The sequence below is a fragment of the Cyprinodon variegatus genome, unplaced genomic scaffold (genome assembly GCF_000732505.1).
Source record: "Cyprinodon variegatus isolate N-32 unplaced genomic scaffold, C_variegatus-1.0 Scaffold198, whole genome shotgun sequence".
Taxonomy (NCBI): Eukaryota; Metazoa; Chordata; class Actinopteri; order Cyprinodontiformes; family Cyprinodontidae; genus Cyprinodon; species Cyprinodon variegatus.
This window is the reverse complement of record NW_015150651.1, coordinates 114,533-139,574: the sequence shown is the minus strand read 5'-3', so window position 1 is coordinate 139,574 and position 25,042 is coordinate 114,533. Positions and strand designations below refer to the sequence as shown.

General features: G+C 36.7%; 2 protein-coding genes across 2 annotated transcripts in view; both read left to right on the top strand.

The window, feature by feature from the left end:
* The window catches only part of LOC107087874 (myelin protein zero-like protein 2), a 17,921-nt gene extending 14,839 nt beyond the window's left edge, over positions 1-3,082 (top strand). The window contains exons 3-5 of the mRNA XM_015379690.1: positions 164-374; positions 1,240-1,405; positions 2,307-3,082. Coding sequence (XP_015235176.1) covers positions 164-374; positions 1,240-1,405; positions 2,307-2,502 — 573 coding nt within the window. The 3' untranslated portion in view covers positions 2,503-3,082. The remainder of the gene's footprint in view (positions 1-163; positions 375-1,239; positions 1,406-2,306) is intronic.
* Positions 3,083-11,445: 8,363 nt separating this feature from the next.
* On the top strand, positions 11,446-21,568 carry LOC107087884 (sodium channel subunit beta-4-like). Its single transcript, XM_015379706.1, has 6 exons — positions 11,446-11,549; positions 11,739-11,985; positions 18,922-19,085; positions 19,171-19,390; positions 20,209-20,338; positions 20,556-21,568. The coding sequence occupies exons 2-6, from the start codon at positions 11,913-11,915 to the stop codon at positions 20,650-20,652; spliced, it is 684 nt and encodes a 227-aa protein (XP_015235192.1). The 5' UTR covers positions 11,446-11,549; positions 11,739-11,912; the 3' UTR covers positions 20,653-21,568.
* The last annotated feature ends 3,474 nt before the right edge of the window (positions 21,569-25,042 follow it).

The window sequence follows — 25,042 nt, the reverse complement described above, 5'->3', positions numbered from 1 at the left end:
TATATAAAGTTGAGTCGAAGTCTAAGTCTAAATGAATGATTTATCATTTGAAGGAAGTATTATTTTTTGTCAGTTTCAGTATAAACAGTATAAGAATTTTGCTATCCCCTTTTTTTCGGTTCAATTTTTGTGCTTTATTTACCATTGGCTGTGTGTTTTTCAGGTGCTTTACTACCACGAGATTCCGTATCCTCAAAAAGAGGGGCTCTTTAAAGGCCACGCAGTGTGGTCAGGAGATATAGGGAGAAAAGATGCTTCCATCACCTTAAACGATGTGCAGCCCAACTTTAATGGAACCTACACCTGTCATGTGACCAACCCTCCAGACTTCCACGGCAGTAGTGGACAAACTGTCCTCAGAGTCGTCAACAAAGGTGAGACATGCTATGAGACGTCAATGGATTGTTAGTTTACATTGAAACTGTAAACAGGACGTGTAAAAGTATTCATATCCCTTATTTTAGCAATATATTTTCACATTTAAAATCTTTTAGTATTCAATGTGCTTTGGGTTTTTTTTTTTGATAGACCAACACTATGGAGTGAACTGTGATCCATAATTGTTGCAAGCAAAGAACATGTTTTCTGAATAAAATCCAATAATACACTTTTTTAAAAAAGGGTTAAAAATGGTAACTTTGCTGTTTTCCATGATTTGTTTTTGACTTTTTCAATAGATTATATTTTCCAATTTTAGTTTTTTATCGGTTTTCTAAGATTGAATTTTATTGATTGCATTATTTGCGTTTTAAAGATCACACACTTTATAGTTCCAGCCCAACTCAAACGGTCACGTTGACCTATAATGATGTTGTTGCTAACGTCCAGCAGACCAACAGAAATGCTTCTTTGCTGCCCCCAGAAGTGAGGAGGATGATCTGTGACATGCAACAAAAGATTGCAATTTATAAAACTAAACATGAAAAAGAAAAATTTGAAAAGTAAAATTCGAGAAAAAAAAAAAAGTAATTTTTTTGGGGAAAAAAATAACATTTAACAAAACGTGTATATTTTTAAATATACATTTACAAAGTTTAAACATATAAATTAAAAATCCTTTTTTTAAAATGTGCTCATTTTGAATTTTGTAAATATATTTTAAACCAATTATCCTGTTCCTTGAAAATGTAGTGTTTGTCTGTTAAAGTAGACACCCAGGACACGATACGAACTGAATTTGACCACTGTTTGCCCCCCCCTTCAACCGAGTCAAATCACTGTTTGTGCTCCTCCTTCCAGTGACGCTCTCTGACGCCACCTTCTTTTTGTCCATTGTCGGGGGTTGCTGCGGCCTTGTCCTGGTTCTCCTCGGCATCTTTGCTGTTGTGAAGGTTTGCCGGAAGAAACAAAGGGAAGATGACTTTGAATATCAAGAGGAGTGCAGCAAGAATGAGCCGACTATTTGGTGAGGCTCCAGAGAACAAGAGTTTTTGTCATCTTTTTGCTGTCGGGACTGCTGTGGAGTCTGTCTGGCTGCTTGGGTCCATTTTCTTGGAAGAGGACAATTTTTTCTGTCATGTTTTCTCCCCTAGAGCCAGTTCTCAGATACTACCAAGGCCGCTGTAGTAATGGAAGTGTAGTATTAAGTATTATATTTTGTTTTAAATGAAAAATCTGGACATTTTTATCAACTCTACTTTTCAAAAAATGTAATTTGATGAAAAACTTTTATGGTTTTTAAGAGTTTAGAATGCTGAAGGGATGTAAATATGGACCCCTGTTGTACTCATTGTGGGTCTGGATTTCCATTTACCGGAGCGATTCTGATGCATAAATTAGCTTTTTATCAAACTGCTCATTTTCTTGACTTTTCTACCTTTGGGTTGTTTTTGGCAACAAGAAGTGCATTGAATTAAGGTTTCTGCTGGAAGGAAGGAGGTTTTTTTCTTTTTAGGCTTAATGGACAAAATGCAAAAAATGTTTCCCCCTTTCTTTTCTCTGCATGACACCGCTGCACTAACAGCTGTTGCTACGCAAAACTTTCCCATCTTTGAGTTCAGGTGAAGAGTTTCTGAAATCCACACCCTGGAGAACAGTGAGCTGGTTTAACTCCTCTTTGTCAGGGAGCGCACTGGTTCTTTGGGCTTGCATTGACAAAAAGGTAACCTTTTTTTTTGGCATCTGTCCTTTCTGTTACCTTGGCAACAGATATGTTAACTAAGGTAACGCCGTCATACTCATTTACTGACCCCTGTACCTGTGTAAGCTGACGTCCCAGATTGTCCCCGTCTCACTTTTTTTCACTTTTGTTTTTCTGTGTGTCTGCGGCTGATTCTGTTTGACCGTGGTTACCATGGTTACCACAGTTCACCTGCAGAGGCAGTTCACCTGACGGTTCTGAAAAAGGAAAAGGAAGTTGGTAGTTCAGATGATGAGGAGTCTGAGCCGAGCAGTGGGGGCGATGAGGAGGAGGATGATCCCGGAGATGGTGACGATGATGACGACGACGAAGATGATGATGATGGTGGTGATGATGAAGACAAAAAGAAAATCCTGTTTTAGTAAAAGGAATGATGCATTTAAAGAAAATGGTGCCATGCAAATATTTCAAACTCTGTTTCAGCTCACTGTTGGTAGCTAAAGGCAGCGGTTAATCACTGGGAAACCAGAGATGCTTTCTTCCTAACACATTTACAAATCATTTATTTTTAAACATCTTCATCAGTTTGTCCTTTTGCAGCCAGCGCCATCCGGCCTCAACCCAAAACATTTTGACCAGTTTCCCCTTTTTTATTTCATTTTTTCTTTAAATCTACATTATTTATTGTGCCAAACATTAAAGACCAAACAGACATTCAAAAAGCCTTGTTCTCGTTTCTCCTCCTGAGCTTCCAGCCTCTTCCTGCAATAGAAATATTAGCAACTTTTTGGAAATCCCAGAAGCTAAGGGTCTTTATTCTTCACAGTGAAGCACAATGACATCTTCTTTGACTTCTCATAGTGTTTTTTTTTTTTATATTCACTCATTCTTTCAAAATTCATCTTTCTAAATGTTGTATTTTTTATTGATTTTGTTTAATATTTGTGTTTTATTGTTTTAAAGCAGTGCTAAAAAGTTGTTGACACTGCTTTTTAAACCTTTTTACAGATTCTGTTTTTTTTTTTATTGAATTGAGAGACATTTCTTTTTTATTATTTGCTCCATATTTACAACTGCCTTCTGAGTGCAGATAACATTTATCTGTTTATACCTGGAGTTGATTTTGTTGCACTATTCTTGCATGCAAATAGCAAGTTTTGTAAATAAAAATTGAAAAGTAAAATTGCAATCCAGAAATTAAACTTCTGAAGAAAAAAAAAAAAAAAAACTTGTCACATTTATTTTTTTTCCAATTAAATTTTTTCCTTTTTTTCAAAGTTCTATAAAATAAAATAACTTTTTTTCAATTTTAAAGTTTCAAATTTTTTTTTGTATTGTATTTTTTCCTTTTTTTTTTTTTTACACATTTTATATTTTCAATTTTTTTCAAATTTTGTTTTACAAATGTTATACTCTTTTCTTCAAGCCCAATACAAAAGTTCAAACCTTAACCAATAAAAATTAATGCCAATGAACCTTAACCAATAGAATTTAACATTTGTAAAACCTTTTTTCTTAAATCGGAAGGTTTTAAAAGTTTTATTTTAGGTTTTAATTTTTTTTTCTATTTACAAAACGTGTTCTTTGCAGCAATATTGGATCAAAATCCAATATCCAGCAGTCCCCAGACTGGTGACAATGCACAGAAATGTATTAATTTCAAAATGTGTTGTAAACAAAGTGAAATAAAATTTCTGTTTCATTAAAATCCTGAAATGTTAAATGTATATTTTGAGCAGCTTTTGATTAAAGAGATAAGTCCACTATGGCAGAGAGTCTGTTTTTCAGGTTGAAAGAATGTGAAAACGCCAGACTGGGTGTGGAAGTGTGACATACCAGCCGTCCACCACTCCTGTTTTATTACATGTCATGTAACCAAGTCAACTAACTTTCCCACAGCAGGCCAGACTTGGTTCAAGCTGTTTTGAATTTTCAAAGCCTCTTTGCTTCATCTCAGAGTGACAGTAATTAATGTGTCTTTCAACATCTGTTGATTGTTGTGGTATTTATGGGCCAAATCAGAAGATGTCTCTTATATTTATATACTCTCGCCAGTAGCAGAGCTGTCACTTTTCCACTATGTTTCCGAACGCAGAGCTGTCTGCATAGTTAGATTTCTTATCATACGTGGTGTGGGAAATCAGGCCGTGTGGATGGGTGTAGCATTAACCATGTTTTAGTTAGCCCAAACTATGGTAGGACATGAATTTCAAAATCGTCTGGGATTTTACTCGACTGCAGTCACTTGGTCGAGTCGGTCGCTCCGTCCCCGGCTGGCTTCGGAGCGGATGTGGGTCTCCGCCTGCTGTGACTGTTATCTATCATGGTTCTTGTTGTTCTGGATCCCGGACCATAATGATATGAAAATCTATCTGGAGCTGTGACTATACTAAACTGTTAGGAATCCAGTTTGTGTGGCCTGTTTGTGTGTCTCTGTTTTCCACCACCAGGAGGTGCCCTGTCTTCGCTGTCCCTCCCTGCACACCTGCGGCTCGTTGGATCATTATCTGGAGGAGTATTAGAGCAGTGGACTGTCACTACCTCGACGCCAGAGTGTTTGCCAGTTTTGGGTACTCTAACCAAGCTGAGTTAAGCTGAGTCTAACCTAGCTTTGTTTCTCTGAGTCTAACGAGTTTTTGTCTTTGCTCACCGACAGGAAGCTTTCCTGTGTTACTGGACTCCTTGAACTTCTCTCCACTTGAAGGAAAAAAACGAGTTATACTGAGCAGGGGAAAACCTCCATATGTTCTGTTCAAATACCCATCGGAAATCTGAGTGACAGTCCCCTTTTTTACTCCTTCGGGTCCAGAGCTTGTCAACCTATCCACCCTCCAATGTCTGCACCCTTCTCTGGATTTACCACACAGTCTGGATTCAGGGATTAACAAGACCCCCCTCAAAGATCCCCACCTAGCAAAATCTCAGAGCTTCAAAGATTCCCACGGTACCTGAACTGACCACTGAACTTCCCGTTCCGGGTCACCAATTCACTTAGTTCCAGATCCAACTCCTGTCAACGCCTTCAATAAACCTGTTAAACTTTTGCCTTGTTCTCTGAGTGGTTATCTCAGCATGTGAGTCAGATTCGTAAACCAATCATGAAACTAAACTGTACAACTATCTATGGTTTTGTGAAAAAAAAAACATTTCATAAAAAAAAAATAAACAATGCTTTGAGTCAGCTTTATTGCCATCAGGCACTTTATTAAAGCTATACAACAGAGAAAATAAGCCAATGCAACTTTGGTATATTGAATCCAAATGATGCTGTGAGAGAACGTTTGACTTCACTGATGTCACAGCTGGGGATCGCTAGAGGCGCCCAGCATACTGTAAAATTCCATAAATTTTTATTACTTGGAGCACTTTTAGCATGATTAAGACCAGACACATAGAGAAAAGAAAGGATAATCTTTCATTACACAAAATAAAACTGCTCTAGACACACTCGTTTCTATTTGACCTTTAAAGTGTAGCACTGCTCAAATTTAAACATTGTCGGAGAAAAAACATGGTGCAAAAAAAGCATTGATATGGTTAGTTTGATGCAGAGTCTGTGACATGATTTAAAGATTTTTTCAGTATTCAGCAGTCTTATGGAGGTGGGGAAAAACCTGTTTGGGAATCTGCTGGAGAACAGTCCATGGTGGGGGCAGTGTGTATTGAAGCCCAGCTGTTCTAGTTCTCCTATCAGATGCTGTGGGATGATGGTGTTGAAAGCTAAACTCAAGTCCAGCAAAGCATCCGTAAGTTTAGTTAGCGTTACTACCGCCCATTGACATGTTTCAGATGTGTTGCATTTATGAAAAGCTGACAGACTAATGATTTTTTTTCTCCATAAAATAAAGCCAAAGTTTTTTTCTTTGTTGTTTCCTTTTTTTTTTTTTTTTTTTTTTTTTTACAATTTCACCATAAGATACATAAAATTATAACACATGCTTTATATGTGTTCTTCTACATAACTTTTCCTGCACTTTGATCTCAGTATTCTCTAAGTCTAGCTATGGTGCTGCTCCTATCATGTTCACCAGTTAGGCTGGTTTGTGCAGTTCTACAGATTTGCCTTGATTTTATTCCAGGATTTACAATGGCTTATTGTTAGAAGGCCCCACGAACTAAAACCCTGTAAGAGCAACCAAAAGGAGGCATAGAGAGGGTTGAAAATGACTAAAAATCAATGGAAGTCCATGGGAGTCAACACACGGTCCTCACTACGTATAGCAGAATGAGTCTGTGTGTGTTTGTGTGGGACGGGTAGTCACATATTGTTAATCTTCCTTAACTTGTGCTCTACATATGAAGCTGAGTCTTAAAATGTTACGTCACAACTGTATAATAACACCTGAGATGTGTGTCCTTGTCTCCTGCTGCAGGCAGCACATATCTCACTGCAGTAATCCCAGAGGTACCGATGTTCTGTATAAAGCTGAGGATGCATCTTCATGGTACCACTGAATTATAAAATGGAACACATGAACTCAGTATCTATGCATAAAATACCTCCTATTAATAACTGCAAACAGACGCCCTCATCATGTTGCAGCAGCTTCTTTCGACTGGTCTGCTGCAGCACTCAGTCTTTCTGCAGCAAAGACCTTTTTTTTATTGCAGTTTTGGAAAGCTTCCCACTGCTGCTGCATTGATTCTCCAGTGGAGGGGCGTGCAGAGGAGGGTGGTGAGTCCGCATCCTGAACAAACCGCCTTAGACCAATGCTAACGTAGCATCTGACAACAGTCTACTTCCCTTAACTATTATGTCATAGAGTTATGATAAATTGAAAGTAGTCTAGAAAGTTTTCTTCATGTGTTTCTTATCCCTTCATTCTGTGTTGTGATTGTATTAATAGATTAAAATAGATCAAAATGATTCAGATCTGCTATAAATGAAATGAACAGTTCTGACATAGTAAAAAAAAAAATGCAATTAATAAAAAATAGTTAAGATAAATGCTAGAAATACGGGAGTATTTTACTAATCTCTGTGTAAATAGACTCATAATAGTCACTGTTTTTCTAAAACAGAAAAAAAAAAAAAAAGTAAATCATTCTTTTTTGCAGGCTGGTCACTGCAAAACTTTTCCTGGTGTTACAGAAAAAAGTTTCTCAGCCATCCAGAAGGTTTAATATCTTATCATGGGCGGTTAGAGACAGTGGCCAATGGGGGCCTTGGCTCATCTTACGGTCCCTGTACTGAATACAGATTACTAGATCAGTTTTTTATATTGAAATGATTGAACAATTCATAATTTCATTTCTCAGACGATTATGTTTACCAATCTTCTTTGTTAAATGAACTAGTTTCAGATGCATTTTTTTCTGTTTACATTTGTTTAACTTTTTTGTGTGTTAATAGTGATTTAAATAAAGCTGTTGTACTTTTAGCTTCTGCCATATTGAAAAAGGATTACAGTTTTTATCTGCCAGACCAGGGTGTTGGTCTAAAACCTGCAGCTCCAGAGCCTCTGTAGGTACCAGATCTGCTGGGTGCCCCGTCCCTTCTTATGACGTCATCATATGGCAATGCCAGTCAGAGAAACTCTTTCTTCAGAATCAGATCTCTTTTTGAGTCCCTGCATATTATTACTCATGTTATTATATTATATCAAATTTCAGTGGCAATCTAAAGGAGTGTAAGGTAGAAAACAATCTTTCACAGTCTTGAAGGACTGCGTTCTAAGACAGACTGAGCTCCGCCATTTAACAAAGTGACACAAAAAGTCTCAGATTATTTTTATGCTTCTTATTAAGATCTGAGGCCAGAGAAGTATACAGTAACAGACGTTCCCTATTTCCAGGGGCAGCCCCCATTTTACACCACCTGTCCCCGGCTAAAGCTGTCCCCGGAAATATCCCAGATTTTACGTTTTTATTAATGAGGGGTGGAAAATGTTGTGTGTAGACTGTTATTATGGCACCAAGAATGCGTGAGCATGTTGGCGCACAGACTCAGCTGTTAGCTAGTTGATTGGCAGCTGTTAACGTATAGATGAAAAGCAGAGTACGTCACTTTTAAAAAAGACGAGGAACTGGTTGCAGCTGCCCTGTGTTATGGTGAGTGTGTTAATCGGTTTATTTGATATGGGCTGATCATTGCAGTAGATGTTTGGTCCGTGCCCAGGTTAATAAAAAAATTGGGCTTCGATGTGTTTTGTTTTTCTAAAGATGAGGACCAAAAATGTAACATAATCCAAGCTTATCACCAAAAATTAGGACAGACCATTGGCTGCAGCTGGTATGATGAAATAGGCTCAGAATGAACAGAATGATCGAAAACTCCTTGCAAGGTGCTAATCTGGTTCAGTGGTTCTCCAAGGATTAACAAGGGTTCATCTGAAGATGTTTTTAGAGCTGATCGGTAATTTTTATTTTATTTTTTCAGATATTTTGTTATTGTAAGTAGAGTTATAAGTAGTTTTACCGTTTTATGGTTGTGATATGAGCATAGACTTCCAGGCTTAGGTCTACTTTTCTCCCACTCATATTTGGTATATTAAAGTTCTGCATTATAAAAAATATGAGGCAGTAAAATGAAAACTGAACAAGACAAGATCTGCATGATCTGAGAATGATGGAGGAAGAGATAACCACCTGTTTAATGTTCATTTATTAGGTCGTTTGTATTTGTAGCTGAATTTTGTAGTGATAAGCCTTTTTAGTGTTTAATCAGGTGAGACAACAACAACAGTAACAATAATAATAATCACATCCTCACAATAATCATATGTATGATGAGATCATATGTGTTTGGAAGGGATTTTGATTGTATTACGTCCATGTTTTAAATTAGTGTTAAATTGATAGAAGAGGAGAAGAAGAAGATTAGAAGACTGATAGAAAGAAGATTGAATGAGAGTAGAGGAAATTATGAACACTGATGGAAAGATCAGTTGAAGTGAAGAAAGTAAAATCTACTTAGAAGAGTTAAGGCAGGCAGAAGTCGGCTAGAAAGAAAGGAAGATCAAGAGGGAAGAAGACAGAGAAGACTGAATGATCAGATGGCACTAATAAACACTATTAGTTGATTATTTTGATTAAGCTTATGTAATAGGAGAGGCACATTCCTGTATTGTTTTTGTTTGTTTAAATATTATCATCCATCCATCCATCCATCCATCCATCCATCCATCCATCAGCACAGCAGATATAGAAAAGTCAGAGTAACATAGATTCAAATATAAGACAGAAAATCAGGTAATTTAGGAAGTAAATATATGACAACAGGAACAACATATCTTTGCCCTATACCTGATAGGCAGATACCATGTAGTCAAGATAATATTCAGATACTATAATATTTGCCAGAGGTGCAAATAACAACTCATAAAAGCAATTTTATTTAAGACACGTGCATGTGAACTACTCTACATGTGCATTTTGAACGTTGTATCAGGGTAGATTAAATGCCAACATATCACCAGTCCATGCTCCTTTTTGCTCTTTTGCTTTTCATGCACCAGTAAATTCTCTCCTGTTCTCTTCTCATCTACTATCTCCATATTTCCTGGCCTCATATTTTGTATTTGGGATATGTATTTGCTAATTTTTAATTTGTATGGGTAAATGTCATGATTCTCGGCACCAGTGCTGGTTTAATTCATCATTCAACACACCTGTCAGCTCCACCCTGTTCCCAGTCAGCCTTCATCAGATCCACCTGCTCTATTGATTATATAACCAGCTCTCAGACCAGTCACTAGTTCCAGATTATTACAAGCCATTGGTGAATTTAATCCAGCATTAATGTTACTTGTCTGCCTGATTATGACCTGATTCTACTTCTTGATTTTCTGAGCTTGCTTGATCCCTATCAGACCTGTCATGGTGTCCTTTTTAGGATCCCTGACCTGTTTTCTGTGCCCCAACCTTATTTCGGGATTCTCCCCTGAATTTGCTCTGGGTCTCGGATCAGCTGGCTTTGACTCCGGATCGGCTCTTGGATTCTGTACTCTAGTTTGTCCTCTTTGATCATGATGCTTTCATGGATCTGACCCTGTGTGTTCCCCCTGGACCAATGAGTAACTGTCAAAGCAGGATTCCTCCTAACCAACCTGGATGGATTCAGAAATCCTCAGAGGTTCAACAGTGATGTCATTCGCCAACCACCTTCTTCAGAAACTCAAAGTTTGTCCCCAAAACACTGAGAAGGTTAGGGAACCAGAATTCAACATTAGAAATTGTAATCAATAATTCCTGAATTTGCTATTTGTACTGATATATTTGGGATTTGTTTTAGTTCGTTTGTGGTCTGTTTTTACAATTGTGTTATTTGCCCTTATAATGTTTTGAAGCTCTAACTTTCTAACTGGTATTAATACATGTTTTCAACAGATGAAGAGCATATGTTGCTTTGACATGAAATCACGAAACAAAATTAAATCCTACATTTATTTACATAAGTGACTTGCCTTTACACAGTCAGACATCTATTAATGTATTTTTGACTGTTATCTCACCTCATAATGTTAATTGAAAGTTTTGCCTGCATCTTTCAAAGTAGTCCAGCACTGCCTCTCTGCCTGGACATTTTGAGCCTCCTTTGTCCCTTACCCCATGAAAAATTTTCTAGCTCTGCCACTGTGTCCAGATCATCAATTTCCCCTTTTCACATCACTTGTTTCCAGAAACTTATCTTTTCTCCTAATATTTTTACCAGCCAATCAGAATTTTGTTTTAATCAAGGTGCACAGTGATAATGTTGCCAATCAAAAGATACTCAGAGGTTTGTAGCTAGAATCATGAGGAATTTACCATGGAGCAAAGAAAAAGCTGTCCTGTCATCCACTGAATCTGCCGAGTAATGCTGGAAATGCTGATTATAAACATAAAAGTGTTTTTTCAGAAAAAAAGGGAGAAAACTATCTACATTTTTGACCCTCCTGCTGTATTTCTCATGCTGAAGTAAGAATGAAAGTACAAGTGTATGAATTGGGGTGCGTCCCGGACACAACACTGAAGCTGAACCACACACCCTCCTCTCCGAGCAGCACTGCAGACTTTTACCTGTTATTCAAAGCACTCAGCAAAGGCTGCCCCCCCCAAATCTGACAATAGAAGGTAAGGCAATGGGAGAGAGTTGGGTGGGGAAACTGGGGCAGTTTGAAGAATGGGGAACCAGACAAGTGGGGATGGCATGCAGCCAGCAAGAGATGACAAGCAAAAAAAAACATAAGCATCTAAAGGGAAGATGCTGGGATAGATGCAACTTGCTGAGGTCCTGCACAGGGATGGAACCCCGTATCCCTCCTGTCTGTCTGCACTGCTGAAACCCCCACCCCCCCTAGGTCTCTCCTCCTTGATTGTCTCCCCTCCTGGCTGGCACTGCAATGTGGCTGTCTCTGCAGTGAAAGTGCTGGCTGGCAGTTTCTCCTTGTGTGAACCCTGACTCTGCGCAGTGAGAGTTTGCCGCTGTGCTTCCGTCCCGTCCCACACTGACTCAGCTGTGAAGCCAGCCGGCCGGCCACAGGAGCAGGTAGGCACAGACTCTGCTGTTTTACTTTAGAGAACAGAAAGGAGCTGTTACTTTAAGACTTTCTATTTTTTTTCTTTTTTTGTACATTATGGAAAAGTTTTAACATCGCACTGAAATATTTTTTCCTTTTTTCCCCACTTTTTTCTGCTGTTTCTCCTCTTTATCTTCTGCCCTCTGCCTGATCTACAGCATTTCCTCCATGAGTGCATCTGTAGGTGTTAGAGAGACTTTCGATCTACAGCAGCTTTTTGTTTGGGACTCCAGATTTTACCCTCACATCTGGAAAGCAGAGTTTGTCTGAAGGGAATTTCAGAATCAAAAAGAGCCAGGGCTGGATCTTTGTCTCAGACAAAGCCAGCTGCCATGGAGGTACGGTGGATTGGGGTTGAACCCTCCAAGCTTGGCTCCCCATACGCAGCCTTCACTTTGCTGCTTGGTAAAGTCTGTCTTCATTATATTATCTCCTCTTTCTATGTTATGTGATACTTCTCTGGTTATTTCTTTTCTGTGTGTGTCCCAGAATTCTCCTAACTGTACAGTGATGTGAAAAAGTGTTTTCCCTTTTCCAGATTTTTACTCATAGAGTAATGAGTACAATCCACTTTTTCCACTCAGAGTGAGACTTGCTGGTGTTTTGGGTTGTTTTCCTGCCGTGGTCACCAGCAGAGGATGTTTTGGTGAACAGCTGAATTCATTGGTCTATTTATCACAGCCTTTCTGAAACAGCAACGGGGCCCTGAACATCATATTACCTCCACTTTACTTATATGCTGTTGGAACAATGTTGTTTGTCTGAAACCTGGTGTTATTATGAGAAAAACTTTCCATAATCTTCAGCTTTTGACTCGCCAGTCTGCAGAATATTTTATTCCTTCTCTGTTCTTAATCTTTTTTCTACTTCTGGTCTTGGATCTCTGCCATACAGCTCATTTATGGCCAGTGTCTTTTTGATGATGGAGGCATAAACTCTGACCATAACTGAGGCCTGCAGGTCTTTACATGTTGTTGCTGCTCCTTTGTGCCCTTTCTGAGGAGTCTTCCCTGTGTCCTGGTCTCTTGTGGGGGACCACCACTGTTCCATGTTTTCCCCATTCATTGATAATAGTTCTTACTCTGGTTAACTATGGAAGACCAAAAAAGTCAATGAAAAGGATCTATTCATTTAAAATTTAAAAATGTTATCTTATAATAAAAAAATCCTTTTTGAAAAGCGATGTGTAATTGCACATTTTAGGGTAAACTATCATAGAGGAGTTGTATATAAATGTATGTAATCTGGTTAATACCTTCCCTTATCAAACATTTAAAAAGGTCATTTCTTTTTTCATTTTCATATATTTTTTTTACCTTGAAGTTTCCAGTCCTTGATGTTATAGCATTTCTGGTTTCCATTTCATATTTCCATGTATAAACAACAACATATTTGGTTGCAGCCTATTAATTGTTCCCTGCACATTATCGTCATCCTTTCTTTTTTAGCTTTTTGTGACCCTTTTTAATAAACTTTTCATAAGCTGTTTCTAAAGGGCTATTTACTAAACTGGTTAAGCTAAAATAAAATGGTTGATAAGATGAGGCTAAGCCATTAATACATTTAAACTAAACTGTTAAAGGGCTGTAGCTAAACAGTTAATAAGCGAGGTTTAAACAGTTTTGAAGTTTTCATTCTTTATCCAAAAAAAAAGTTGAACTGTTTTTCCTTTCTATCCTATGCTGACTAATTTAGTTTCTATTATTTGAAGATGCTTAGTTTCATTTTGTTTTTTTATTAGTTTCAGTTATAGTCTCTAGTATGTAATATGATATGTCAGGGGCAGAAGAATAGAAATAAAATCCCAGGTGAAAAATGACCTGACTGCTGTAACTGCCATATACTGGCATAATAAAAAAAAATAAAAAATATATATTAATGCATTATGATACACAGACACAAACGAAAACTAAGCACATTAGCTTTGTAAACTTTAATTCCTGACTCAGTTAGTTTCGGCTTTTTAGCAAGGTGTAGTTTTTACTTTTAATTCAGTAACAGAATTCTTTTTTTTTATTCCAGTTTTTTCATTTTGTTAGTTTCAGTTAACAAAAATAAACAAGCTGTTGCAATATTATATAATAGACTGAAAAATACAATTTACAATTCCTCTTTAATGATTCTATATAAAATTTACTATAATCAAACAGTTTAATTAGGATTCATAAATGTATGATTTAAATGTTTAATTTGTAATAGTTGTTTTTTTTCCCACTGGCTCTCCTGGTCCTCCATAGTTTATGGAATCAAAAGGTTTAGAAATAGCTTTACACCCATTTCCAGTCCAATAAATGATCTAAATTATACTGTAAACCAGAATACTTAACCAGAATTCAAACATTTTGAGGTACCCAGCTGCCTCAGAAATTACTTTTTTTATTACGTTTTATTTAGGTTTAAATGATTTTTCTGGTGGATTTGTTTGCAGCAATTTATTCATTAGTTTTTGTGTTAGGTAAAAGTTAAAAGTTTTATTTAAATGATACAAAAAATAAGAATGCCCCCATGGCAACATAACAAATACATAAAATTAGGCAAGTGTATGTATTCAGATAAAAAACACTAAATGCAAAATAAAGTATTAAATGAATAAACCTTCATATTAGCCAAATTAGGAGATCACTGATATTAATAATTTAAGAGCCAGAAACGCCATTTCTCTGAAACAAACAAAAACTTGCTACCCAGCAAAATTAAGCTGTACCCATTAGCCACTCCCATTGAAAACTAGCCGGCCAATGGGATCGTATTTACAAAAACTGCACATGTAGGCCTACTTCTTTATTGGTTCAGATGTTTTTTGTGTGGTGAATTAAGTTATACTTAATTGGGACGCTAAAATATTTCTGTTAAACCAAAGTTTTGAGTTAAATGTACTTAATAAACAAGCATGTTACAGTAACTCGACACATTTCAGTTCAAAGAAATTTTACAAAGTGATTTACTGTAATTACGTTCAACATTAAGGGTTGTTTTTGAATTTCTTTTAATCTCAGCATGATTTCCGGCTTTAGAGGATGTTTTAGTTAACTTCAGGCCGGGTGTAGCTAGAGAAAATAGAATCACACTGAGCCATTTAGGTTTGGATTTTTTTCCCCCTTCATAATGAAAACTTATATTTAAAAACTGCATGCAATGCTTTTGTTGTCTTTCACTAGTATTTTGTTTTTTGATCATCTTAAATAATTAAATGCAAAACATAAAAAAAACCGGCAAAGAGTTTTTTATTTGCTCAATACAAAAGCCCATTGAGAAAAAAAAAATCAAGGTCATCTGACCATGAGAGAAACATTTATACGCTTTATACACATACCTTTGAAATTATGTTTTCTTAAATATGTCCTTAAACTTACTATTTGCAGCTGGAATATTGCTAAAAATCTCCCCTGGACCATTATTTACTAGAATAACCACCTACCGTACATTCATATTTCCAGGATTTGCAGATAGTATATTGGATTAAATGCCATCATGACATGATAAGTGAACTTTATTTTGCAGATACAAACCAGTACAGGAGCTATTTTTATTGCCCAGGTGCAAAAAAGATCTGTGCACTAAAACGCACACATTTGAAGAAGCAGCTGTTTCAATTGGGTATTAAAAGCACACCGTGTAACTATTGGCTAATGGGGGTGTAAGACGTGTAACTTTCACATCTGAGGTTTCATGTCTATGCAAGTAAAAACAGTCACCCTGCAAATTACATAGAAAAAAAAATCAGCGAAGCAGAATCATGGGCATACAAATTACCACTGCTTTGTTCTACTGGTTTTCTTTTATGAAATTAGGAATCTGTCTTTTTTGCGGAATGTCTGAGATTTATACATTTAGGCTGTGGGGTTCTGGTAGCTTTTGTTTGTAGCCTGCTAGCTTTGTCTGCCTGTATTTTGCTTCTAATAAACATCAAAAATAAAGATATTTGACTGTATACAAAGTTTTAACTTACCAGCCTAATAATAGAATTGAGAAAAGAGAATTGGTTACTTCTTTCAGCCTGCTCCAAGGAACAAACTCCTCTCCATGTTGGTCTCTTGTTTTTCCTCACATGCAATCCCTTTCCCGTTTTCTCTTTTTGGCCTCCTCAGAAGGTTTAAACTGTTTCCTTGCCTCAGTAGTCAAGCAGGCGAAAAAAAATAGTAAAGCAAAAGCCTTAGCTCCATGACGATATAAAAGCCTGTGGCAATACGTTCTTCCAGGTCACATAACCTGGTCAACGACGGTGCATCTTCTCCCAACTTACACACTCATTATTTTAAGAGGGAAGCCCCATTGGTAGCATTGATAGTGTCAAGCGCTGTATAGTGGCCTGAGGAATCATTTAAAATAACTAATATGTGCCAACTCTTTAGGTCACAAAGTCCATGTTGTGACTTTAAGGGTTTTTTCAGAGTTGTTTGTCATCTTACTCAAGGTAATGGCTTCCTAGCTGTCTGAAATGGAAAAACCGGGGTATAAAGGAATTTATCCTAGAACTGAACTGGATTACCAATAAGCCTGCTTTGAGAAATGAGGCCTGCTGTCAGCTATTTTAAAAATGTCCTTAAAACAAAAACATTGAAAATGTATATTGTTTAACAAAGGATACTATTACTGATAGTACTACTACTACAGTATGAGCTTTTTGTTGTTGTCCCTCCTCTTTAGATTTGTTCAGTGAGATGACTGGCTGTCTTTGCAGACAATAAATGCCTGAAGGACAGTGCTGTTGCCTTTGTGTGTTGATTCACATTTACAGATATAACAAAACTCACAATGATTATTTATTTCCGATTCCATTTCATTTCAGTTTTGTCTTTTTAAATAAAGAGAGAAAAGCAGAACAGTGTTGCCCTAGTTTCTGGCCTATATGTAAACTAAACTCCTTTCCTGGCAGCTAAATGAAGTGAATTTCAGATTAAAAGAGCTACAGTGCACCTTCTACCTTCTTTGAAAAATGAAATAAAATGAGATATAACTGTTCTATAACTTCCCTCTTCATAGCTTTATTCCATATAAAAACGTTTATATCAGGCAGAAATAACCTCAATGACAACAAACTGTAGATTTTAATCCAAAATTTGGTTTGTTAAGTGAAAAGGTTATTGGAGCAACTTTGTTGATTAATCCAAAGAAACTGCAACTAACTCTGCATGTTTGACACATGAGCTCCACATCACCAGCCCAACTCAGCCTGAGAGGTGAAAGGAAGAACTAATGCATCTTGACCCAACCTAAAGACATGAAAATGTTTTGAGAAAAGTAGCCACTGGTATCAGGCCCCCATTTCATGAACAGGGTGGTAACTCAGAGTAAGTTTTGGGGTATATTTCCTGACTTTACCATTTCAGTAAGCGCAGAACCCGATACCTGGAGTAGAATTATGACCAATTAGTCTAAAAACCCTGCTCTGGAGCAGGGCTGTTTGGACCAACCCTGAGGGTTTCCTGCTTTTTGGCTGATATTTGAATAAAGGAAGTGTTGGAAATGTTTCCTTTTCGTACAAATTTGAAATACAAATACCCTGAACATATCTTCGTTCGAAGATGGTGATTACAGAACGATTAATGTTTTCCAAAGGAATATCTCCTGTTTCATTCCTTCTGAGGCGGGGTCCAGGAGTCCTGTCACATCTTGAGGTTTGCTCAGCCAGCTCCTTGGCTGCCTTGGCTAAGCTCCTTTCCTAAATGCTGCAGTGTTTGCCTGCTGGTAACCTTGGCTGTGCTGTTTGTGTAACATGGAGACACAAAACATAGAGGAGAATTACAGGAACCTTGGGAACAGTGCAGAGGGTGTTATGGCTGCTCTGTTGGTCTTATCACTGCTCATACCTTCCGTCCGTCCTCTACTGAAAGTTAACCACTGAGAGCTAAATGTTGAGGTGGAACGTGTTGAAATAACAGAAGGTCGAAGAAAAAAAATCACCTTTCTTCGTCTTTGGTGTCTTTTTTTATTTTACCATATTTATTTTTTTGTGAAGGCAACACTGCTACTTCCTGGAGTCGCCTGACCTTCATCTGCAGTGTAGAGTTACCCCTCTCCAGCACAAGCAGATTCAGTGCTTTGTTTTTGACAGTAATGTCACTGCAAGGACACAATGGTGTTGAGTTACTGAGGCTTTAAGTTTATGGATGTTATAGTGGATGTAGGAAAAGAAGGAGTTCTGAAACTCTTTTAAGCATTGCTCAGCACAAAAAAAATGTTTTTGTCTCTAACTAATATCCAACATTTCTACACAACAGTACATTTCAGTGACCTGTAATGTGAAACAGCCAGTAAGAGCAGAGAATGGGATTATAAAAAAGAACAAAAATAAAGAAAATGCTGATTACATTTTAAATTAAAACAAAGTAATGTAAATAAAGTGCAAAAAAAACCCAAAAAACAAACAAATCGATTGTTTAAAGGCCGGGAAATGTAAACTGACCAAATATTGTATGAGCTAGGATAACTGTCAATAAAAGCATGTGCAAAGGAGTATACATTTGTAAATAAAAGTCAATAAAGATACCTGAATTTAAGCTGCGTAGATTAGTGTGGTCAGCTCCTACTTCCACTTGACATTAAATGTTCCATTTGTCAGAATATAAGGTTGGAAGTAAAAAAAAAAATACAAGTTACAAAGTTAAAACTTTGAAAAAAATACAGGTACAAATCACAACTTGGCAAAAATAAATCCCACTTTTACGAGTGCAGATATATAGCACCTGTTTTAAAGCTGTTATATTTCTAATTAGTTGATGGCAGTATTGGACCTTACCCAGAAAAAAAAAAACGTTCCAAGTTTTATGAAAAAGTTTTTGAACAAACTCTATGGCCCAAATATACTGTAGCTCCACACAACTTTAAAGCGAAGCAGCATTAGTTTTTTATTTATGCTATTACATTATTTGAAGTCAATTAAAAACTCTTCTGTTCTGCTTTGCTTTTATGTCATGATGTTTCTTTTGTTGTATGTTTTATATCTTATTGTAATTGTTTTATATAAATCTTTGTGACTTTGTGTCTTTAACTTATAATGCAATGCTTCAGTCTGTTATGAAAATTAATATTTTCTGTTCTACATGTATTGCTTCAGTTCTCAGTTCTCACAGTCTTCAGATATTTATCCCTTATAAACCTTGGAAATAGGTGAACATTGATCAAAAACCTCCTTTTATATTGATCCAATCAATGACATTCAAACAGGGATTGTCCAAAACAAGGTTTGTTTTTTTCAGAAATTGTGAGTTGCTACAATCCAAAATATCCTTTTGATTTTTACTTAGAAATATAGTAGATAGTTTTGTTATTGAAAACCAAAGATCTAACATTCTGTCATGTGTATCTCTCTCAATTTTGTCGTTTTTATTGCTCTCCCAGGTGTTTGGTCTGCTCAAGGCCTGGAAATGTCCGTGGGGAAAATCCCTTTCTTGCAAGCGGTAAACGGCAGCACAGTCATGCTGCCTTGCACTTACGCCAGCTGTATCGGCATCCAGGACCTCTACTTCAACTGGCAGTACAACGACAATGGCACAATGCAAAAAGTAAAACCATTTGGTCCTTTGAAACATTTCCACGCAGCTTTCGGTTATGCTTTTTATACAGCTGCCTTCTCTCTGAACTCATTAGGTTTGTGAAGCTGTGATACCAACAGAGGACGTGGTACCAGATGTGCAAATTCACAAAGAAAGAGTGGAGTTTATAGGAAAGAACAACAAAAATAACATCTCCATCTTAATATGGAACATCACTTTCGAGGATGGAGGCTATTACACATGTTTTGGGAAGAATCCAAAAGAGAAGAACAAGAACCACAGTGCGATATTCCACCTAATTGTGGTGGACGAGTGTAAGTCCAAAACACTTTCAGCTGATTTAAAGTGTAGCGGTTTGCTACAGCAGATTAATAAAGAAACAAAATAAGAAAAAAGAAATTTATTGGCTCACTTTGATTAAACAAGGTAAGGAAAATAGTACAGAAATCAGTGCTGAGGCTATCACAGACTGATACACCATGCATGCACCAAAAGAGGCCTGATCTCTGGGGTATTCCAGCTTTTAAACTAACTTTACTCACTTCCTGTCTAATGCTGAGAACGTCCTTAGTGAGTAAGTGAAACAGAAACTACCCTTTGCCACAAAAGGAACTTTTCTGTTAACGACACATTTCCCATCAACATGTACTCTATTGGTAAGTGGCTGTTATCCACTTAGAGAAACAAAGTGTAAATTCTGAAAAAATAATAAAAAAAAAAATTAAAAAAAAAAATCCAACAGCTGCATTTGCATAATTGTTACCTGTAAATAAAACAATAAAATACAAACTGGCCCATTTTAAAGATAAAACAGTCTTTCTTGATGCTCCAGTGATATGCAGGTAAAAAGTAAACCAGAACATGCATCGTTTAAAGGTAAAAACAAACTGGGCCACATCTAAGTGGACAGTTGAATGTAGAATGATGAATTTCATCAGACCAGAGATGAAAATGATTTTTTTTTTTTTTGTAATTTTAAGCAGGTGTTCATTAACTATAAAAGTGTGTAAAATAATGCATCATCTGAAGGATTCAACTCCATGATTTTCTAAGCATGTCTTTGTTATAAAACTCATATAATAATATGTTTAAATGTGAATGATTTTCCTCCCCGTTTGTTAAATCTCCATAGTGAGGGTGGTGGACAACACGCTGACCATTCTTATAGCCTCGGCTGTAGGGGGAGCCATCGCGTTCCTGATGGCCTTCATGTTACTCAAGAACTTAACTCTCTTTGTTCTTGCCAAACTTGAGGAGAAAAAGTAAGTTTTAAGTCCCTGGTACTCTAAAGACAGTGAAAATGTTTCATTTTATTTCATCACATACCACCACTGCTGCTGCAGCTGCTTGGTGACGCTTCGGTTGAAGCTCTATGCATGCTTTGTTTAAGTCATTCTCTTAAAGATAAAAGTTTGCCTTTGGGCTGTTGTGATCCTGCAAATCTAATACCACCTCGTTTTTTCTGCTTTCCTCTCGCAGTAAAGAGTGCCTTGTGTCCTCGTCAGGGATTGACAACACTGAGAACGGCCTCCCAGCATCCAAAGCTGATTCTAAACCAACTCCCAAAAAGAAATGAGGCAGGGCATGTAAAACTACACAAGTACTCTGATTTAGGACATATTGCAGATATTAATATATGCAAATGGGTTTGAAATGTCAGTATGTTTAATTTAATAACTTTCGTGGTGAGGTTTGAATGGGAATACATACTTTTGCACACAAGGACACCAAATGTGCTCTAAGTGGTGGAAATGATATACAGCTTACAATAGTGCAAGTAGTGAATGCTCAACATGTCCACATCATTGGTAAACAGTAGCTGTTCATGGCTTAATAAGTTTAATAACATATTTAGTAGAGTCACATAAGGAACAAAACTTTATTACCAATAATCCTTGGGAATACTTCTTCCTAGAAAGAGTAAAATCAGATCTAACAAAACTAATTCATGGTAGAAATTTTAAGCTGAAACAGGAACAGGCAACGGCTAAATTAAGGTTTCCATAAGCTTCAACACTTCACTTTATCTTGAAAACTTTGGAAAAAGCTCATTGTCTCTTAAATGTGGTCATGATTCTACTTCTACTATTAATTGGTATTATTATTATTAATGTAGTAATCAGATCATTCCCTACAGCAGGGGTCACCAGCCTTTTAAGGCTGAGGGCCACATCATGTGTATGGAGTCATCAGAAGGGCTATCAATACTGAGCTATGAACAGTAGGGGTCAGTGTTCGCCCAAACTGCATATATAACAAACATATTTTTATTGTTTCATTCAATTTCTAATTTTCTTTCAGATAATGTCATTTTGAAACCCCTGAAATGCTTTTTATGATTACTATCATATATTACTAGCCCACCTTGCTGTCACCACTCCCGTCTCTTTTTCAACAATTAGGGACTCACTTCCAGGCATTTGGTAAATGTTGCTAATTGTTTAACTTTTTACCTATTGTGTCTGAGGCCAGAAAACCAAGGAAAGCAAACTGTGCCTAACTGCTAACGTTGCTAAAGCTACATCCAAATGAATGTGCATAAACACAAGTCAATTTCTTGTGTGTACCCTCACAAGAAAATGGGAAGTTTTTTGGATGAGCTCTCTTTGTTTTTCTTCCTATTAAAAAGTGATTAAACATGAACTCAAATACAGTTTTAAAAGTATTGTAGATGTAAAATATGTCAGCAGGGCAAACTCACCATCGTTTGATGATGCATTCACAGCTAATTGGCCAAATCCTCCACTTCATCAGGAGTATTTCCTGTTTGTTGCCTGACTTTTCCTGTTTGGGTTATTAAATTAAGGAGGTGCTCAGAGTCAGCTGAGCGTAAGCCAATCAGCAATCTCCCCAAAATAGGGAAATCAGGGCAAATGATTGATGCAGCCCTATAATGATTAGTGAAATAAAGTCTGTTTTTTTATGACATGTTCTCTTAACAGTTTAACGGCTTATAAATAAGCTGCAGCTTCCTAGTTTAACCCAGTATTATGATAACTAATCATAACAATCAGATCAAAGGAATCTAGGCATGATCGGTTGCACAACAGTAAACAACTTCTTTGCACCATGCAGACATTTAAGTCTTATAATTAGGTACGTTTAGTCCGATGCAAACAAGGCCTTTTGTTAGATGCTCTCCTTTCTTTATGACGTGGGATCTCTCATTACTACATCTGTACTTGTGCCTCCCCTTTCAGCTCTAATGTTAGCGCATGCTAACTATGTCATACATCTGAGAACATATGTGACTTATGCTGCAAAGTTTGCAAAGGACTTCAGATTCATAAAACATGAAATTTAGCTGAAGTCAGGGTCTGCCGACAGCGTCCACCGACTAATAGGATCTAGTTTAAGTGTACAACTCTGTTAATCATCAGTATTTTTATACACAAAGTTAGTTATTTATTTAGTGTATGTACAGTAAATAGGGCTTTAAGCAGTTCTAATGCAAATATCCTCCAGTATTCTACTATTCAGCCTGTTCTTCATTTCATATCTTCTCTTTGCTTGAAAAAACACATGTGCCTGTTGAGGGGTATAAACTAGATAGCTGATTATTGCAAAACAGTTTTTAAACCTTAGTAAACTGTAACAAGACTATTAGCTTTTAAGTTGCATTGGTCGACAATCTCCATAGACAATCTGCCAGTTTCTATAGAGAGATGATTGCTGCTTTTAAAATAAATAACTGATCCAATATTAGCATGAGCAACATGGGCCAGATTTTAGATCTGATGCTTAAATGGAAAATAAAATAATAAAATATACATTAAGAAACTATATTCTCACAGAAACACCAGTAGTGTCAAGACTGAGGATGATTGTAAACCCGATTGAAACTATGCTTATCCCCTAAAACAGACATTTTCCTTCCCTTACACTTAAATCTGTTGGTTACAAACTAACCAGTTGACGTAATGCTGCTTGCTCTATTAAATATGCTAAATGCATAGAGGATCTTTTATTTGAGTCTCCTTAGAGCTAAACCAAAACCTGTGCTGCAAACTTTACTGAAAAAAAAACTCTAGCCTCTGTAGGATCTTATTAAGCTTAGCGATTTAACTTATTGCTTCATATAGTTAGGGAATGTAATAATATTGTGTAAATACTACATAGTAAGGAATATTTTTGTATTTGCATGTTTAATTTAACTGGATAAAACTGAATGAATCGATTCAAGTGTACTGTTGTGAGCAGGTATCCTAAAATGCAAAGGCATGAAGTAATAAAGGTAAATCAATAAAACGCTTCTTCTCTATTGAGAGACAGATATGACTTCATGTTCTAAAACAGGTTCAGGAATGGATTGAAATTAATTCTATGAGAGAAATTTATTGTCCTAAAAAATCTTTTAAAAGATATTTGGCCAAACTGGCGATGTGAACCAACAGGCCACTGAGGGCCTGGCTTCAAGATTCAGAACAAGATGCGCTAGTTTAGACATGCAGTTTGTTTTTGTCTTGGCAATAACTGTGTGTGGAGGATATTTACAAAGATTGCAGGACATGTAAACCAGTTTGGTTCCATTCATCAAAATGAACAGATTGTGTTTTAGTGGCAGTTTACTCATCGTATACGAAAGATGAGGTTCAAAGCCATGAAGGTGGCGGTTATTAGGATAATTATAAAACAATAATAATCATATTACAAAAATGTCTTATCTATAAGTGCTATGAACAAAAGTTATACAAATATAAGAATATGGTCTGCATATTGATGAAGTATTGATGCATATTGAGGAAGGCACACTTAGAAAACACAAATCATTTTGCACCTCTGATCAAAGATCTGCTTTGTGTGTATAAACGTGTTTGCACCTGTTTTGAGACATGCAAATCTTCTAAAAAGCAGGTCCACTCAAAACGTCTTCTAAAACTGCAATCAGGGTTCTGTTTTACTAAGAGAGTGAAACAGAACCCAGACCTCTGTTTCTGTTGCCATAGTAACATTCTCCCCAGAGCCAGCCTGGTCAGCAGCAGGTTTTGTTCAGTAAACTTGGAGTTGTGCTTTTGTGACTCTGACTCTGTGACCTCAGGGCCCTGATTGCACTTCTGGTTAATGTCGGTTGCAAGCATGGCACACAGAAGCGTATTCCCCTGACCCATCTGCTGTCACTAAACTTAACATAAGAAATCTGTAAACCTAAAGTCAAGGAAACAGAATATTTTGGATAAATTCTTTTCACAGTATACAGGAAACTACTTGCTATGTAAAATTAGCAATTGAATTGGAATTACTTTAACATAGACTGCAGACAAAATGAAGTAGCAGGGAATTTTGTTCTATTATTGTTCCAAGAAAAGAACATGTTTTGCAAAAAGAAATTTAAAAAGCTGTGATTTATAAATGAAAATTTGAAAAACCTTTTTAAAAAACAAAAGCAAAAGCACTCTTTACATCTGGAGTGAAGAGAAAAAACACATTTCTGTTGGTCTGCTGGACGTTAACAACAACATTTTGATTGGTCAATGTGAGCGTTTATACTGGACATCAGGTGAGGAGAAGTGGATCGGTAAAACGTAAAAAGAATGCAAATTATGAAACTCAATCTGAAAAAAAAAATTTAGATAAAAAAAAAATTGAATATGAAAAAAACTAAAAAAAATAATAACGGTAACTCCATTGAAATGATTAAAAACTAAAGTAACGAGCAGAAAGTACAGATATTTGTGTAAAAATGTAAGGAGTAGAAGTAAAAAGTCACCATAAAAATAAGTAGTAAAGTAAAAATATCAGAAAAATCTACTTGAGTACAGTAACGAAGTATTTGTACTTCGTTACTTACCATCTCTGAAATACAATGGTACGAATCTACAACCCCAGATGAAGCTGAATAACTCCTACCAGCTGGTAAAAAAAACTGTCTGAAAATTGGTCTCCAGCTGTTTCTAAATAAAAAAGAACAGGAAGAAGACAAAAGCAGAACCATCAGACCAAGCAATATTCTACACAAGGGTTTGCTG

Coding starts and splice junctions, on each gene's coding strand:
- LOC107087884 (XM_015379706.1), top strand. CDS start 11,913: ATGGAGGTACGGTGGATTGGGGTTGAACCCTCCAAGCTTGGCTCCCCA. Junction 19,086..19,170: donor ACAATGGCACAATGCAAAAA/GTAAAACCATTT, acceptor TGAACTCATTAG/GTTTGTGAAGCTGTGATACC. Junction 19,391..20,208: donor CCTAATTGTGGTGGACGAGT/GTAAGTCCAAAA, acceptor AAATCTCCATAG/TGAGGGTGGTGGACAACACG.